The sequence below is a fragment of the Lupinus angustifolius genome, chromosome LG02, assembly GCF_001865875.1.
Source record: "Lupinus angustifolius cultivar Tanjil chromosome LG02, LupAngTanjil_v1.0, whole genome shotgun sequence".
NCBI lineage: Eukaryota > Viridiplantae > Streptophyta > Magnoliopsida > Fabales > Fabaceae > Lupinus > Lupinus angustifolius.
The window spans coordinates 19,756,874-19,771,964 of record NC_032010.1 but is presented as its reverse complement, the minus strand read 5'-3'; the positions used below and the strand labels follow the sequence as shown (position 1 = coordinate 19,771,964).

The window sequence follows — 15,091 nt, the reverse complement described above, 5'->3', positions numbered from 1 at the left end:
TATTTCAATCAATTAAAAAATAAAAAATAAAATTTTAAAAAACAAAAGGTTATATTTTTATATTACTTACTAAAATCTGATTGACTATAGATATGAATAAGGACAAATTTGATGATATGTGATCTATATTTTCTCTTAATAAGTATTGATTTCAAGAATTGAACATTTTGACTTATCTAAAAATCTAGTAGAAGGTTTACATTATTATATAAAAGTTAATAACAATTAATACTCAATACTAAACCATACTTAAAATACTCTAATACTATAGTTACATGAAATATTTTCTCATAATCAATAATCAATTTAGTAAAATGAATTAAGAAAAGGAAGAGTTGACGTGAGATTTCTTTTCTAGTTAGTGATGATTTATGCAACAGCCTAGCTTCACTCGTGTGTTTCAGGCTCTCTGTTTTATCTCCCCCAACTTTCACTCTTCTCACTTTCACCTTCACCAAGCTACACCCTTTCCCTCTCTCTCCCCTTATACTCAAATCTACTTCCTTTTCTTTCCTCTAATCAGATGCTTCCTTCATAACCCAAACCAACCAAAACTACCATCAAAATCAGCACCAATAGTTGAAACCCACCAATAAGACAGAACAAAATATGCTGCTAGGAAAAAGACCTCGAAATCCAATGAAGAGAACCACAAGCATGTCAGAGATAATAACCTTCGATCTGAACACCTCTATCGATGTTGAACCTAAAAACACAGTGGGAGTTAGTGTTGGTGGGTTAGATCAGAACAACAGGGTCCAAAGAAGACACTCATTTAATTCTGTGGAGACCCCTGAATTCTTGCGTGCTTGTTCTCTCTGCAAACGTTGTTTGGTACCTGGTCGTGACATCTATATGTACAGGTACACTTCAATAGTTCTGTTTTTGTTTCATATATATGTATGTATATGTTCAACATCTTAATTAGGTATCAAATCCTAACTATGATTTCACAGTTCAAAAGTGTATCACAGGTTATTTGTGAGAAAAAAATATTAGATAACTTAAATATAAACTTTCTCCTAAGGGAATCATAAATCATAAGCAGTTATTCTCTTATGCCTATAATACGGTAATCTCTATTGACATTCTTTTTATTTTTTAGTTCCAAGTTCCAAGACTGATTCATTCTTCATATGTTTCTGCTGGCCTCTGAAACCCATTTGGATTTTTTATTGCTACTTTTCATCTATTTACTTTTTACTTCTTATAGTAATCTATTCATTTCAAGTATTAAAGTAAATTTTAAGAATGATGAAATGGTTAAATAGTGTGGTAGCTATATTATATTATTATCTATGTGTTTTGTTTTTTGTTCATTATTCGTAGGCTTCATTTTGATTGATTATTTTTTAATGCAGAGGTGACAGTGCTTTCTGCAGCACGGAGTGTCGGCAACAGAGGATGAAGCATGATGAGAGAAAAGAAAAGTTTATTGTAGCATCAAATAAGAAACAACAAGTAGTGAATCCAACTCCTCCATCAGGTTCTCAAGTAGCTACAAAAGGTGAAACTGTAGCTGCCTTGTAGTTCATATAAAACCCTTAACAGTGAAGGTTCAAACAATGGATTTGATGCAATTAATATGATACTACCTCCTTTTGATTATGTTGTTTGATCCTTTGTTATACCTCTCCCTCTCTTTCTCTGCAATCTTTTTGTTTCTTCTTCTTTTAGTTCTTTTAATCGGAAATGAATCATCTCCAATATGGGAGTGGAGAGACAAATTATTGATTTTAGTTTTTGCATTCAATATTACTATCCTCCTCAGTAATTGAGAGGATCCCTTTTAATCCTTTTTATAACCATGGCACCTTGAGAGTGGGAAATGGTGGAATGGTATTCTTTGCCTACATTGAGATCTGGGCAAATGTTTGGGAAGTACTATTATTCTACTACCTTCTAAGTACTATTATTCAATTTTTTGCACTACCAAATATATTTCTTCATTTTTTTAGATAAGGAATTAGTATCTTTTAGGATTTGTGACTGCCCTTCTATCACGTATCGCTATTAGTAATCGAATTATTAACATTTTAATTATCCTAGATATTTAATTAGATCTTACATCAATAGATTAATATGATGTGTTCATGGAAATTTAGTATTAGAGGCTAAAAATAGTAATTGGGCATGGTAAAACTAAATATTTAATAGATAATGAACTTAATTTCCCAACATGTTTTACCACTTTTAATTTTTTTTCTCAATGTAAAGTTAAGAAGAAGGTTTTTAATAAATTTTGGCTAATAATACAGTGACATGTTCAATCATCAAATTTGAAAGCTGTATAATTACCCAATTAATAATAATTTGTTGTATTAAAAGTGGACTGAAACTCTCTACGGACTTGCATAGACTTGATTTCATAGAACTTGAAAATACATCACGAAAAGGACCAAAATTAAATCAAAACAAGTAAATGAATTTGCAGAACAATGAAACTCTAATTTAATGGAAAACTAAAGTGAGAAAATAGATGTATCTACCATTAAATTATTTAGCAAGTTAAGGTTTTTATATTTATTAAATAATATTAATGAAGGATGCACTTTCATTCTGTCAAATTAGAGACAAGTGATACACTTTGCAGCATTATAGTTGACTAATTATAGTTTAGACAAATATCAGAGGCAAGTACAGTTTAGAGATAGTTGATTATTATGGAAAGGAAACTAAACTTTCATATCATATTTACAAATAATTGTGTCGTAGATATAAAATAAAATTTTAACAACATATAAACAATTATTCTAATTAAAATTTAATATAACAAAAAGTTGAAAGGCTTATTAAGTGAATTTTAAAGTTGGCAATGATGATTTATAAAAGAAGTAAACTTTAAGAAGAGCCTACGTTCCTCTACCTTGTAGTTCCGAGTAAAAAACCAGTGTCAAGAAATAGGATTAACCAAAAGGTGCCTAGATTAGTTTCCTATGGCAATGAGAGGAGGAGGAGTGCCGCTTGCACAAAAAGCCTTTAGTCCCATGACAATTATAGAGAAGGTGAACTCTAATATCATGTTAAAGTCTCAAAATTTAATTAGCAATAAAATAATGAGACAAATGATATGAGACTTATTTTTCAACAACATCCACTTGACATATAGATATACATCACCCACCGTTCTCCTACACATTTTCTTGTTAATAAAAATTATGGAAGTGGGGAAGGATTAAAGAGTAGGAGGCTTTTTGGGTAAGGATCATTAATTTAAAATATGGTTATGTTATGTCAATGCTTATTCCTAATCATGCCTCAACTTGGTGGAAGGATTTGGGTAAGGTGGGCTCATCTTCTCAGCTTTTTTGTGGTTGGTTTGAAGACAATATTTGGAAGAAATTAGGTATGAATCCCAAACTTTTTTCTAGTTAGATACGTGGGTGGGTCATGAAAACCTAAAAGAGGTTTTCCCGAGACTTTTCTCTTTATGTCGAGACAAAAATACTCTCATTGCAGATAATAATTACTGGAATAATGGTGTTTGGTCGTGAGAGATTTGTTGGAGAAGGACCTTGTTTGAAAGAGATGAGGCTTTGGTCAGAAACTTATATGACTTGATTCACAACCATTCTTATAAGAAGGGCACTTTGGATCAATGGAGATGGGGCATGGATGCTTCAGGTAGCTATGCAGTTAAATCTACATACCTGGCGCAGTTGAACCAAATCAATGCTTTTAGAGATAACGTCCTAAAAAATGTTAGACTAATTGTGTATCTTCAAAAGTTTGTTGTTTTGTTTGGAAACAAGGTAGATTGCCAACCAAAGATGAATTACTTAAAAGGAATGTGATAATTATGACTGTTGGTATGAGTTGTGTGTGTCATGTGCAATAATCATATGAAATCTATTGAGCATTTATTCTTATCTTGTGAGTTTGCTATGAGTGTGTGGAAATGCTTCTACTCTTGGTTACAAATTTGTTTTCATGCTCCGCCAACAATTATAGAGTTGTTTAATTTTCATGACTCGTTTAATACATCTAAAGGGTTAAACTTGTGGAAAATGTTGTGGTTTGGTGTGGTGCGATCATTATGGATTATGAGAAATGAAATGACTTTTGGGGGAAATGATGTAAGCTATATTCATTTATTGGACTTGATTCAAACTAGATTTTGAACTTGGTTTTCTTCATTTGTATCGCCAATTTCATTAACTTTTGCAAATTGGTGTAATGATCCAAAAACTTGTATTCATCTAACTTCTAAAAAGATCAATATTTGATATTCTCTTTATATTGGGTAGACACCCCTTGTATTCCAATTAATACAATTTTTCCAAAAAAACTATTTTCTTACATGGCACATTAAGGTTGGACAAGTTTTTTATATAAACTTGTACATAATGTTGTTAAATTTAATATACAAAATTGTTTGTAGAAATGAGATTGATGTTTACATTTTTTATACTTTTAGAATCTGACGTTTTAACTCTACTTTCCTGTGCTAATTATCACCATTAGAGCTCAAACCAAACCCCATTGCAGCTAGAATTGCAATCAAGAAATGTCATTATTATTATTTTTGTACTTTATTATGAGGACAAAGAGACAAGTGTCATTTTTCATAGACACTCCCAACTTAAAATACAAATGAAAAAACATTATGCAGACACTCTAGTTATATTATGTGGACATATCAACTAAAAACAAAAGGCTAAAATAATGCTTATTGGATTGAACAACAAGCACACCATTATATGTTTCTTTTATTACCCTTCATAAGATAAGGATCCAATAGCACTAACTAGCCACACATGGCCACACTTCTACTAACTTTTTTTTCTAGTGACCACATCTTTCTTGATTATAGCTACATAGCATAAAGTTTATGGTCTATACTCACATTCCTCAATTTTTTTAATCTTCATCTGTATTTTCCTAAACCTTAAGGGTAGCAAAACCAAACTTTTTTTTTAGAATTTTCATGGGTCTTCAGCCAGTTTTGGAGAACAGTATGCAACAGCTTCAGCAACAGTGAGGAAGATCTTGTCTTCACCAAGCATATTAGCAAAGTTTGATGTGTGAAGCTTGTCTATCACTACTGGACCAGGATTTGCCAGAACAAGCTGTTCAAAGAAATACTCAGTTGGGTAAGATATATAATTGCAACATCATATATGTTAGAGAGGGGATTCACTTACTCCAACAGTAAGTTTAAAAAACCTACTTCACATCTTAGTCATATATTCTAGGGAAATTTAATGGTTTGAATTAACGAATAGATTTGAACTATTAGATTTCCTTAGTACGGATGACTAAAATGTGAAGTAGATTTTTTAAACTCACTCCAGTAAGTGGATCTCCTCTGGGTATATGTTATCATTTAGAATATTGTAATTACCTGAATATCTCTCTTTTGGAGACTTCTATATAATTCTTCAAGTGCATGGATGCCACTGGTATCGATGTCAGTAACGGCTGCAATGAACACAACATTTGAGGTTAAGAAGAATCCAAAATTATGTGCTTACTATGAGGGAAAATGTGACTAATTAAAACATAGGGAAAATATGTAAATACGCACGTGACATTTCAACTATCAAAAATTGGATTCTTGTTTGATAGTCTCCTTTTATTTGCTCTTCCTCATCTATCAACCATCTTAATATCCTGCAACATAATAGATCTAAAGAATGAGAACTATGTTTTATAATTACATACCAATACAAAACAAAAGGTTCTAAATTATCATTTTAGAGTATAGTTTGGAATGTCGAAAAACTAAGTAGTTCAAATAAGAGATTGATATTGAGTAATTATGTTGTTCTCAGACATTTACATTTATCTTTTTAGATGATTGCCAAAAAACTTTTTACAACTAAACCATTATGCAGCCTTGATTGCTTAGTTTCAGTTCAACCTAGAAGTTAAGATAACAGTTCTGAGCCATTGAATTATGTACAAAGAAGGAATACATCCTTACCTTTCTTTAACATAATTGGAGTTGGAAAAGTATATTGCAGAATCAACTCTTACAATCAGTACACCAGGAACCTTAGTAGCTTCTGGATACTGTTGAATGTTTCTATAGACAGTTGTCCTAGGTATCTTCCCGAGAATAGCAGTTCGCGGCCTCGTCACTTGTAATAGGATCTTTGCAAAGGATATAGAGACCTGCCACAACATGTAACAATAACCCATTCAATACAACCAATCAGGATATATATTAACATTCTAGAGCATAAGATAACTGAGTCTTAGTACTCACAGCAATTAGAAGTCCAATCTCAACCGAGGCGAAAACAACACCAAAAAATGCTCCCATGCAAGCAACAAAGTCAAATTTATCAATCTTCCATATCAAAATTGCTGCCTGATAGTCTACAAGGTTGATGACAGCCGAAATGATGATAGAGGCAAGAATAGCATTTGGAGTGTACTTGAAAAGAGGGGTGATGAATTGCAGGGTTAAGAACACAACAATGGACATGACAATATTGGAGACCGCTGTTTCACAACCGGCCATGAAATTTACAGCGGACCGAGAGAATGAGCCTGAAGATAGCAAGAAGATAAATCAGATATCAGAGGCTATAAAAGTTTAGTCCAGAGCACACTTACGTGCACTTCCATGATTAATTATGTGCACTTCTGTGAAGGATTTAAGCACCAATTATATGCTCATAGTTTTTTCCCTTTTTGTTATTGATCCTTAGAAGCTATAAGAAAATGCTTATAACTTAGATCTCATCAGACATTAAAACTTATTACATCTTTCTTACCAGTTGCAACATAGCAGGAAGTCAATGAACCAACAACATTCATAGCTCCTAATGCCACCATTTCTTTGTTTCCATCGAGTTGATAGTCCTTCATAGAAGCAAATGTTCTTCCAATTGCTATAGCTTCCTGATAACCGAAACGGAATGGTTTGTACAATAGGCACAAGTAAATTTTAAAATACTCTTCATAAGAGAATATTAGAGTCAAGGTTTGCATACTGTCAATGCTATCATGCCAGCCACGATGCCGATTCTAAAACCTTTGCCAAGGTAATCGCCGCTCCAATAAATTTCTTTCACAGAAGAAGGATTGATCCCTTTCTCAATGTGTTTTACCTTCACACATCAATGGACAAAAGCTTATCAGTACTATTTCAGTTTTACTATCACTTATTCATATGACAATGATTATAAATTTATAATCTGCCACATTTAAGATCATAAGGGAAATACAGATACTTACTATTGCAACACCTTCCTTGTCTGCACGGGTTATGTATACGAAAAAAGTGGAGAGTACAACTGATATCAATGGGGCGATCGCTGGCACCCAGAAGAATTTCTTGTTCTTTTTCCCCTGATCCACATATCACAACATAATACGATAAATAATTTATAATCTCACCAATACGATTAAGGAAAACGAATAAATAATGAAATGATTTCGGGTGCTTACGATTTGTCTGGCAACCAAAAGAAAAATCAGAAAGCTAGCTCCAATTACTATAGTTTGCCAGTTCCACTGCAATATGTTACATGCTAATCAATTTAAGCACATATATATACAGTTATACACACACATCTACAGAATAAAACTCCTGGCAACACTTTGTATGTGCACAAGTATAGAGAGAAAAAGAAATCATACTCCATGTTGGGCTGATGAAAATACTGATTGCATCACAGAGATAACATCAGTTTTCTTTGTGAACTTTTTGATCCCTAGGAATCCCTTAAGTTGTTGAAGGGCAATTGTGATAGCAGCTCCACCCATAAAACCAACAATTGCAGCATGGGATAGGAAATCAATCAAAAATCCTAACCTGGTCCAAAGATCAACCCAACCAAAATAGCATCATAGTATGTTAAAAGAAAGTGATGCCTTCATATGAGGTTGGCTTAACACTAGAGTGAAAAGTGTCATACCTAAAAACTCCAAGAGTTGCTTGAGTAATCCCGGCGAAAAAGGTCGCGGTAAAAGCTAGTCGTCTATAATCTGTTGGGTTTGCAATAGGGTCAATCTCATTCTGAAGTAAAGTCCCCAACAAGAGAGAAACCACTGCCACTGGTCCAATTGCGATATCACGAGAACTACCCATGACAGCGTAAATCAGTGGTGGGACAAAGCTGGAGTCTGTAAAGGGTAGAACAAAAGTCGAAAAAAATCAGAACAACATCTAAAGAAAACACATGCAACTTGAGTTGTTAATGAGAGACAAGAGTCTTACACAGTCCATACTGTGGATCCAAATTTGCAAGCTTTGCATATCCAATGTCCTGTTTTTCAAGCCAAGTATTAAAATCTCTATTTATATCTTATAGACTATCATTTCAGTTTTCTTCAAAAGCTGAAAATAAACATTTGGAAGCAAAATTACCTGAGGAATGCAGAGACTTGCAATAGTTAGACCAGCTATAATGTCTCCTCTAAAATTTTTAAGAGTATAATTTCTCCCCCAACTAAGTATGGGAAATATGGCTTCAATGCCTAGGACGAACTTCCGGGACTTAGTTTGATCCTTGAAGGAGTGTAGAGGATCATCGGAGAAGAATGTTTCTTTTACAGTGGCTTGGAATTCCTTGAAGAGGTTTTGTCTTGGAGGAACTCCCACTCTGTGCACATATGGTGCCTGCCCATGTGAAATTGACAAACTTCTCTCATCCATCTCTTTTGTTACAATAGTTTCATCACCTTGATGCCCCGTCAGCGACATCAACAATGACCTGAAATAACAGATTATTGCTGAGTGAGTAATGGAAGTAGTTAGTCGATACTCAAAATCAATGGTGACTCATTATTTCGATGAATAATTTCTTCGGACAGAAGAAGATAATGTAAACACTTACAAGGACAGAAGCATTTAATAACTGATGTTGCATGCAAAATAGGCTCATACAGACTTCATATATAAGTAGCTCTATGGATTTGTGATATTATATAGTATAGAATGATGATGAAAGAGACATTAATAATTCAGAAACATTTAACCAACCTGAATAAAAGGGTGAGGATGTTAACAGAAGTTGATGATCACTAGTTGAAGCTGTTAACTGTGAAGATTTCCTGAGCAAGAAAACAGCATGAAGCTACTTCAAGTCTAAGTTGTCAACCTGAATGAGAAAATCTATCAAAGTCAATAATGTGTTAACTCAGATCCCCCTACATAAATGTCACTGTCATGCATATATGTTAAAATACACTGAAGCAGTAATTGTTGTGCTTATAAAAAACTCAAGGAGTCAAATAAAGTTTAAACAAAAGAGAACCTTGGACCTTAAACACTAGCAATTGAAAATACAAGTTCTTGAGTGAGGTTGGAAAGTTATGTGTAGGTTTGTCTTGTTAATTTTCAATAGTGATGTGATCAAAGGAAGGCTTGGAGAATTTTAGGACTACCAAGAGATGGTATATAAACTAAAGATAACCACACAGATTAGTTTCAAGTTTAGGGATATTGATAGTGACCTTTAGTATTTAATGATATATTTAAGTCTATATGTTCAGATTAAGAGGACTCATTTGACTTGAGGAAGCCTTTGGCCACCTCAATCTTTTTAAAGGAACTCATAATTTTGTATTAACTTAAAATAAAAACAAAACATTATGAACCTGGTTATCCCATTGGATAATATTCATTACTTACAGAAATATTAAATACTAGTATATATTCTTTTAGAATAATGATATATCTATTTACAAAATTACCCTATAAATCTTCCTACAGACTACATAGCTATGTAAGTCACCTATAAATCAATCACTATTAAATAATGTGTCATCTTATGGTAGGACACACTTATAAGTGCATGAAAGGATTTGTAGTTAATTTTGTAAGATGATTTTTTTCATTTTTCATTGGTATAAACACCCTCTTCAGCATTCTAGCTAGGTGAATTTCATGTTAGTACATCAGTAACATATTCTTTTAAACATTTTCCTCAACATTCTCATATCATGAGGTGAATTTCACATGAGAAAAGTTACAAACAAATATAGATAGCAGTTCTATTAACATTCAAGAAATCACTCTCACACCTAGATGGATGGACACCCATCAGTGTAAATATTATAATTAAGGGAGCATATATGTTGTTGTATAAAGTGTCATTTCATGTGTCATCAACTGAGATTGGTTGGGAAAAATGTATTTAATTTAAAAGTTTGATTATTACGTATTTTTATGATCAATCACAGCCGATGACACATGAAGTGACACACTTTATGTCCCACTAAAAAATATCTACTCCTTTGGATTACCTTTGCACTTAAATAATTATCAACCAAATTCTCTCAATACTTTGAACACAAAAGCAAGTTAGTTCAAAGGCGCACCAGATTCTGTGTTCAAGGCCTATTAGCACAAAATTCTCAGACATTATTCATGTTCAAGGCCTATATTGCCTATTGGCATTAATAATATTCGTTTCATAGAAATAATAACAAAAAAACTACACTTTAAATTGTCATTCTCATAAGAGATCTAAACGGAATCCAATTCTTAAACCTAAAAAACCTACGGCTACAAGTCCCTCCATATGGGAAAAAAACATGAGTGACCTTTTGACAGAATCATGGCAATTTACTTTAGTGCTCAATAACGCCACATAATTCAATTATCATTCAATATAATAACAGCAATAATAATATAATGTTATAAAGACTTTGCATACATTCAATATAAACTTAACTATCTAGTCGATAAATCAAATACGAATGGTAAATAATACAGTAACAATGTAAAAATATACTACAATTATAGCATACATATTTTTTTCATAGTAAATAATAGAATTAATAGAATACATTCTCCCTATTCCCTAACGTAGCGCCGCATAATTTACTTTTCACTTAATGGAAGCACGATTTCAAAACCAGATCAGAATTGGACACTTGCTTCTATCAGAAAATACAGCATGAAAACATGTACTTTTCCGAATCCTCAAGAACCACAAAGTGTCTATTCACTATTCAGGCATCATGTGAGTTTGAAGAATAAAGTCCAAAGGAGACTCAAAACTCACCTCTCATTCCCACCCATATCATGCAAACCGTTGAAAGTGGAGGGTTCTTGTCGCATCTGCACAAAAAAGTCTTCTTTTTAAACAAATCCACTACCTCACTCTCATTGGCAACATTTCACTAAAGCACAAATTAAGCAAATAAAAACAAATACAAACTAATATTTTGTGGACAAATGCAAACTAATAAGTATTTCATATAAACCAAAATGTTAATAGCTCGATTAGTTGGGGAGACAGTTGTTGTTGGGAGAAAAAATCACAAACCCAAAATAATTAACTCCTACATTCAATATAAAGTTTATATTTTGATTGATTCGTTAACTAATATACAATACAACAAATGAAAAAATGATCAACCGCTACCTAAAAAGGCTAAAGGAATTTTGTAACAGTTACACCTATGTTTTCAATTCTGCACATTTGGTGGTTCTCATGAGTCTTCATGAAAAGACTCGATTTTTATTTTCAAACACTGAAACCCCATAAATAGAATGGACATGAAGCACTTGGATTAAACAAACAAAAACAAACAAATCATCGTCCAGGTTCGATGAATCTATTATTTTTGTCAAACATTACTTTTTTCACAGTACCAAATGTATCCTTTTTATCTTTTTGGGTAAGGAATTCCTTTCGGCCATTGTAACTACCCCTCCCAAGTATTGTTCTCATGAATCAGACCCTCGACCTTGGAATTCAGTGTACTTTTACACTACTAGATCAACTTCTTGTTTAGTAAACATGTTAGTGATGTCCCGTGAAATTATTTAAGCTATGATTGTGTTTGGTTGTTGAGGAACTAGTAGGTGACCCGTGCGTTCGCACGGGTAATAATATGTATTGCATGAATTTAATTAAATAGTGATTACATAACTTACTAAATGAAATATCATTGAGAAATACCTACTAAAACATGTTTTGTAGTAGTGAAATGCTAATGTAAAGATGGTGTACAATATATTGAACCTGTAATATTAAAGAAAGAAAACGTGTTAAGAAAAGTTGAATGAATTTAGATCAGATGATATTTTTTAAAAGGAGAATATAACTAAAGATTAAGTCATAAACCTTGATTTGTATATATCTCATTGTTGATGTAAAGTTGTTGTACAATATGATATTGAATCTGGTATTTTAAATAAATGTAATAGTTAGAAATAAATATTTTAAAACATGATGTAAAATAAGTTGTAGAATATCTGTTAAAGATTTTGGAAAACTTTTTTGTAAACGACATTTGTCATTTTCTTCAAATGGTTTACCATCTTTTGTCATGTATTAATATCTTCAACCTTTTTACTTTGTACTCTTAAAACAGCTACATACAACTAACTATAACTAAATACTGATCTAAGTAAATATAACCCCACACACTTAAAATTGCTATTTACAAGGAGATATAGATTTGGAAGGAAACATCATAAATCCAAATTCTTGATAGAAAATTAGAAATAGAACAGACATCAGAGCAAATATTAAAAGTGAATTAGGTAGTCGATTGACTGAGACTTGCAAACGAACAAGATCCCCTCCATTAATAAGGAGGTACGTATATATTTTTACACTTGTTTTTAGTAGTAAAAGTGTAATTTCATTATATTTAAAAAGATAAAAATGTCATTAAAAATTACATTTTCTTTTGTTTTTTAAAGCACTTACCTCTCCATTAATGAAGAGTATCCTAACTCCATGCAAACGCCTTGTTTGCAATTTTAACTTAACTAGTGAACCACTTTGAATTATAAAAAGTTTCTATCCAGTTAAGTTAAGCTTAAGTAATCGCAAACCGACAATTCTATTGTTTTGATTCATTCTTTAGCTTCCGATTTGATATCATGAGATTTCATAACAGTAATATTTATGGTCAGAGTGAAAAATTATATATAATAATTACATATTATATTATTATATCATTTATTTCTATTATATTTTTTGTTCTTTAGTTTCCGATTTGATATCATGAGATTTCATAACAATAATATTTATGATCAGAGTGAAAAATTATATATAATAATTACATATTTATATTGTATTATATTTTTTGAAGAATGAAGTACAGTGGTGAATGATGAATAATACAATATTCATACAATTTGTTTTCCTCATTTCACAACACAGTCGCACGCACGTGCGTGCATGCGTTGATTTATTTGGTCAACGCGTCAGTTTTGCTGTGAACGTAGGTTTGGCCTGTGGCCTCACACTTACTACTTTTGAGGAAACGGTTGAATGTAGTGATCATCTAGGTCACATTCATTCAGATTCAGCATGTGTAGAGACAGTAGCATTTTAATTCGGGGAAACGGTGACAAGTACTGTCATTTCATTTTAATTCTTGTGTTCAATCGTATCTTCCAAGTATGGGTGTAATTATTTTTTGGGTCAGCTTTAATTTCAATGTTGAATATTTTTCTCAAGTTCAAATTCTGCCACAACATACTCTCAATAGGCTCATACCCTTTGTGGTGGGCCCCCAAACGGAAGGCATCACCATTCCTATCTTACTTGGCTTCATCTGATTAAATTTTTTAAATTAATTAAAAATAAATATCTATATCTATCCCAATTTCATATTTTATAACTTCTAATTTTATTTTATAACTTCTAATTTCATCTTTATATATACTAATATTAATAAATATTAAATAACTATCATGAAGTATTTTATATAAATTTCTATAGTAATACTAATAGAAATTAGAAAAACATAAAATAACTACCCTTCAAATATTTTATGTTTCACTACTTTATCTTTATAATTCATAATTTCATGTTTATCTATACTAATAGATAAAGGGAAAATATAAAATAACTTGAATAGAGTAATTCTAATTTCATGTTTCTAAATATTATATATGTAAATTAATGTTTCCTTTTTAACTACCACATCAATTCTTAAACCTCTCATTTTTTAAATGATGTGACTTTTTCAATGGATAAATGAATTATATTGATTAAGACATTAAATTTGAAATATGAATAAATTACTTAATCATAACAGATTACTTTCATTTTTAACTTCCAGAATATATCACATGATAGTTTTCTTAATTAATATAATATGAAGATGATACATTCTATAAAAAAAATTAAGAATGCAGGTGACCGGCACAAAGTTTCCATCAACGCGCTAGTTATAATAACATAAATTAATATTTTTACATTATTTTATATAGTTTGGTTGGCTTAATGCATGAAGATAAAATTATCTTAAAATAAAAAAAGATCTTTTCCATAATCAAACAGCACGTCCTTCCATATTGAACAATTGCATAAATTTTTGTGTGGGACAAACCTAAATCATGTAAATCTAAAATAAAATTAGACATGACTGATTATGAGAAAATAGATTATTCTAAAAAATAATTTTGTTTGCATAAAGAAATGATCACACTATGTTTGTATACATGCAAGCAACTTTAGAATAACCAGTGGTGTATATAATAAATGAATTATGTATGGATTTTTTTCTTCATTACCAATTAATCATTTTCCTAGTTCATATAATACTTTTAATCCATGCAATACAGGACTTGTTAATTTATTTATTATTAATTAATATAATTATTAAATTTTGTTAATTGTATAACAGCGTTGTCTATTAACAATATAATAAAAAATGTCACATGTCACTTTCTCCTTACATTTTTTCCTTCATGCCACATGTCACCTCCTCCTCACATATTTTTCTTCCTACTTTTTATATATTATATATTTTATATGCTAATAATAATTTAATATTAATTAGTGATTGGTTCATGTCGCTACTCCACTAAAATTGAGTGTGTTTACAACATCTATGTTTTGTTATGTTCAAAAGTAATAGTCATTGAACATTAGATGAAATTGAAATCATTTTTCACATTCAAAATATTTCTTTACATTAATCTATCTATATAATTTAATATTTACCATTTATCTAAGAATAATTGTACTTTTCACCTCAACAAAGTTTTTTTGACATTTTTCGCACTGATTTTAATATTACAGTTCAGATTCTTTGAATTTCTCCTCTCTATTAACAACATAATAAAAAAACTCCCTTATGTCACGTGTCAATTTCTCCTCTCTATTTAACAACATAACAAAAAAAACTCTCTTATGCCACATGTCAATTTCTCCTT

The 15,091-nt window shown here is 31.4% G+C and overlaps 2 protein-coding genes across 6 annotated transcripts; one reads left to right on the top strand and one right to left on the bottom strand.

Annotated features, from left to right (window-relative positions):
* On the top strand, positions 375 to 1,676 carry LOC109338138. The gene is made up of 2 exons (XM_019575288.1): positions 375 to 863; positions 1,362 to 1,676. The coding sequence occupies exons 1-2, from the start codon at positions 610 to 612 to the stop codon at positions 1,528 to 1,530; spliced, it is 423 nt and encodes a 140-aa protein (XP_019430833.1). The 5' UTR covers positions 375 to 609; the 3' UTR covers positions 1,531 to 1,676.
* LOC109338109 (sulfate transporter 1.3) lies at positions 4,673 to 9,411 on the bottom strand. 5 transcript variants are annotated; one of them, XM_019575260.1, is made up of 15 exons: positions 9,213 to 9,411; positions 8,939 to 9,070; positions 8,324 to 8,669; positions 8,174 to 8,222; positions 7,872 to 8,079; positions 7,594 to 7,768; positions 7,402 to 7,467; positions 7,189 to 7,302; positions 6,945 to 7,061; positions 6,726 to 6,852; positions 6,212 to 6,498; positions 5,927 to 6,117; positions 5,528 to 5,613; positions 5,345 to 5,421; positions 4,673 to 5,069 (listed from the first exon to the last, which is right to left on the bottom strand). In XM_019575260.1, the coding sequence occupies exons 3-15, from the start codon at positions 8,657 to 8,659 to the stop codon at positions 4,926 to 4,928; spliced, it is 1,977 nt and encodes a 658-aa protein (XP_019430805.1). In that variant the 5' UTR covers positions 8,660 to 8,669; positions 8,939 to 9,070; positions 9,213 to 9,411; the 3' UTR covers positions 4,673 to 4,925. The 5 variants fall into 5 exon arrangements, with proteins under 5 accessions (XP_019430805.1, XP_019430811.1, XP_019430798.1 ...); XM_019575266.1 differs by having other exon boundaries at positions 8,324 to 8,688; positions 8,939 to 9,056; XM_019575253.1 differs by having other exon boundaries at positions 8,939 to 9,056.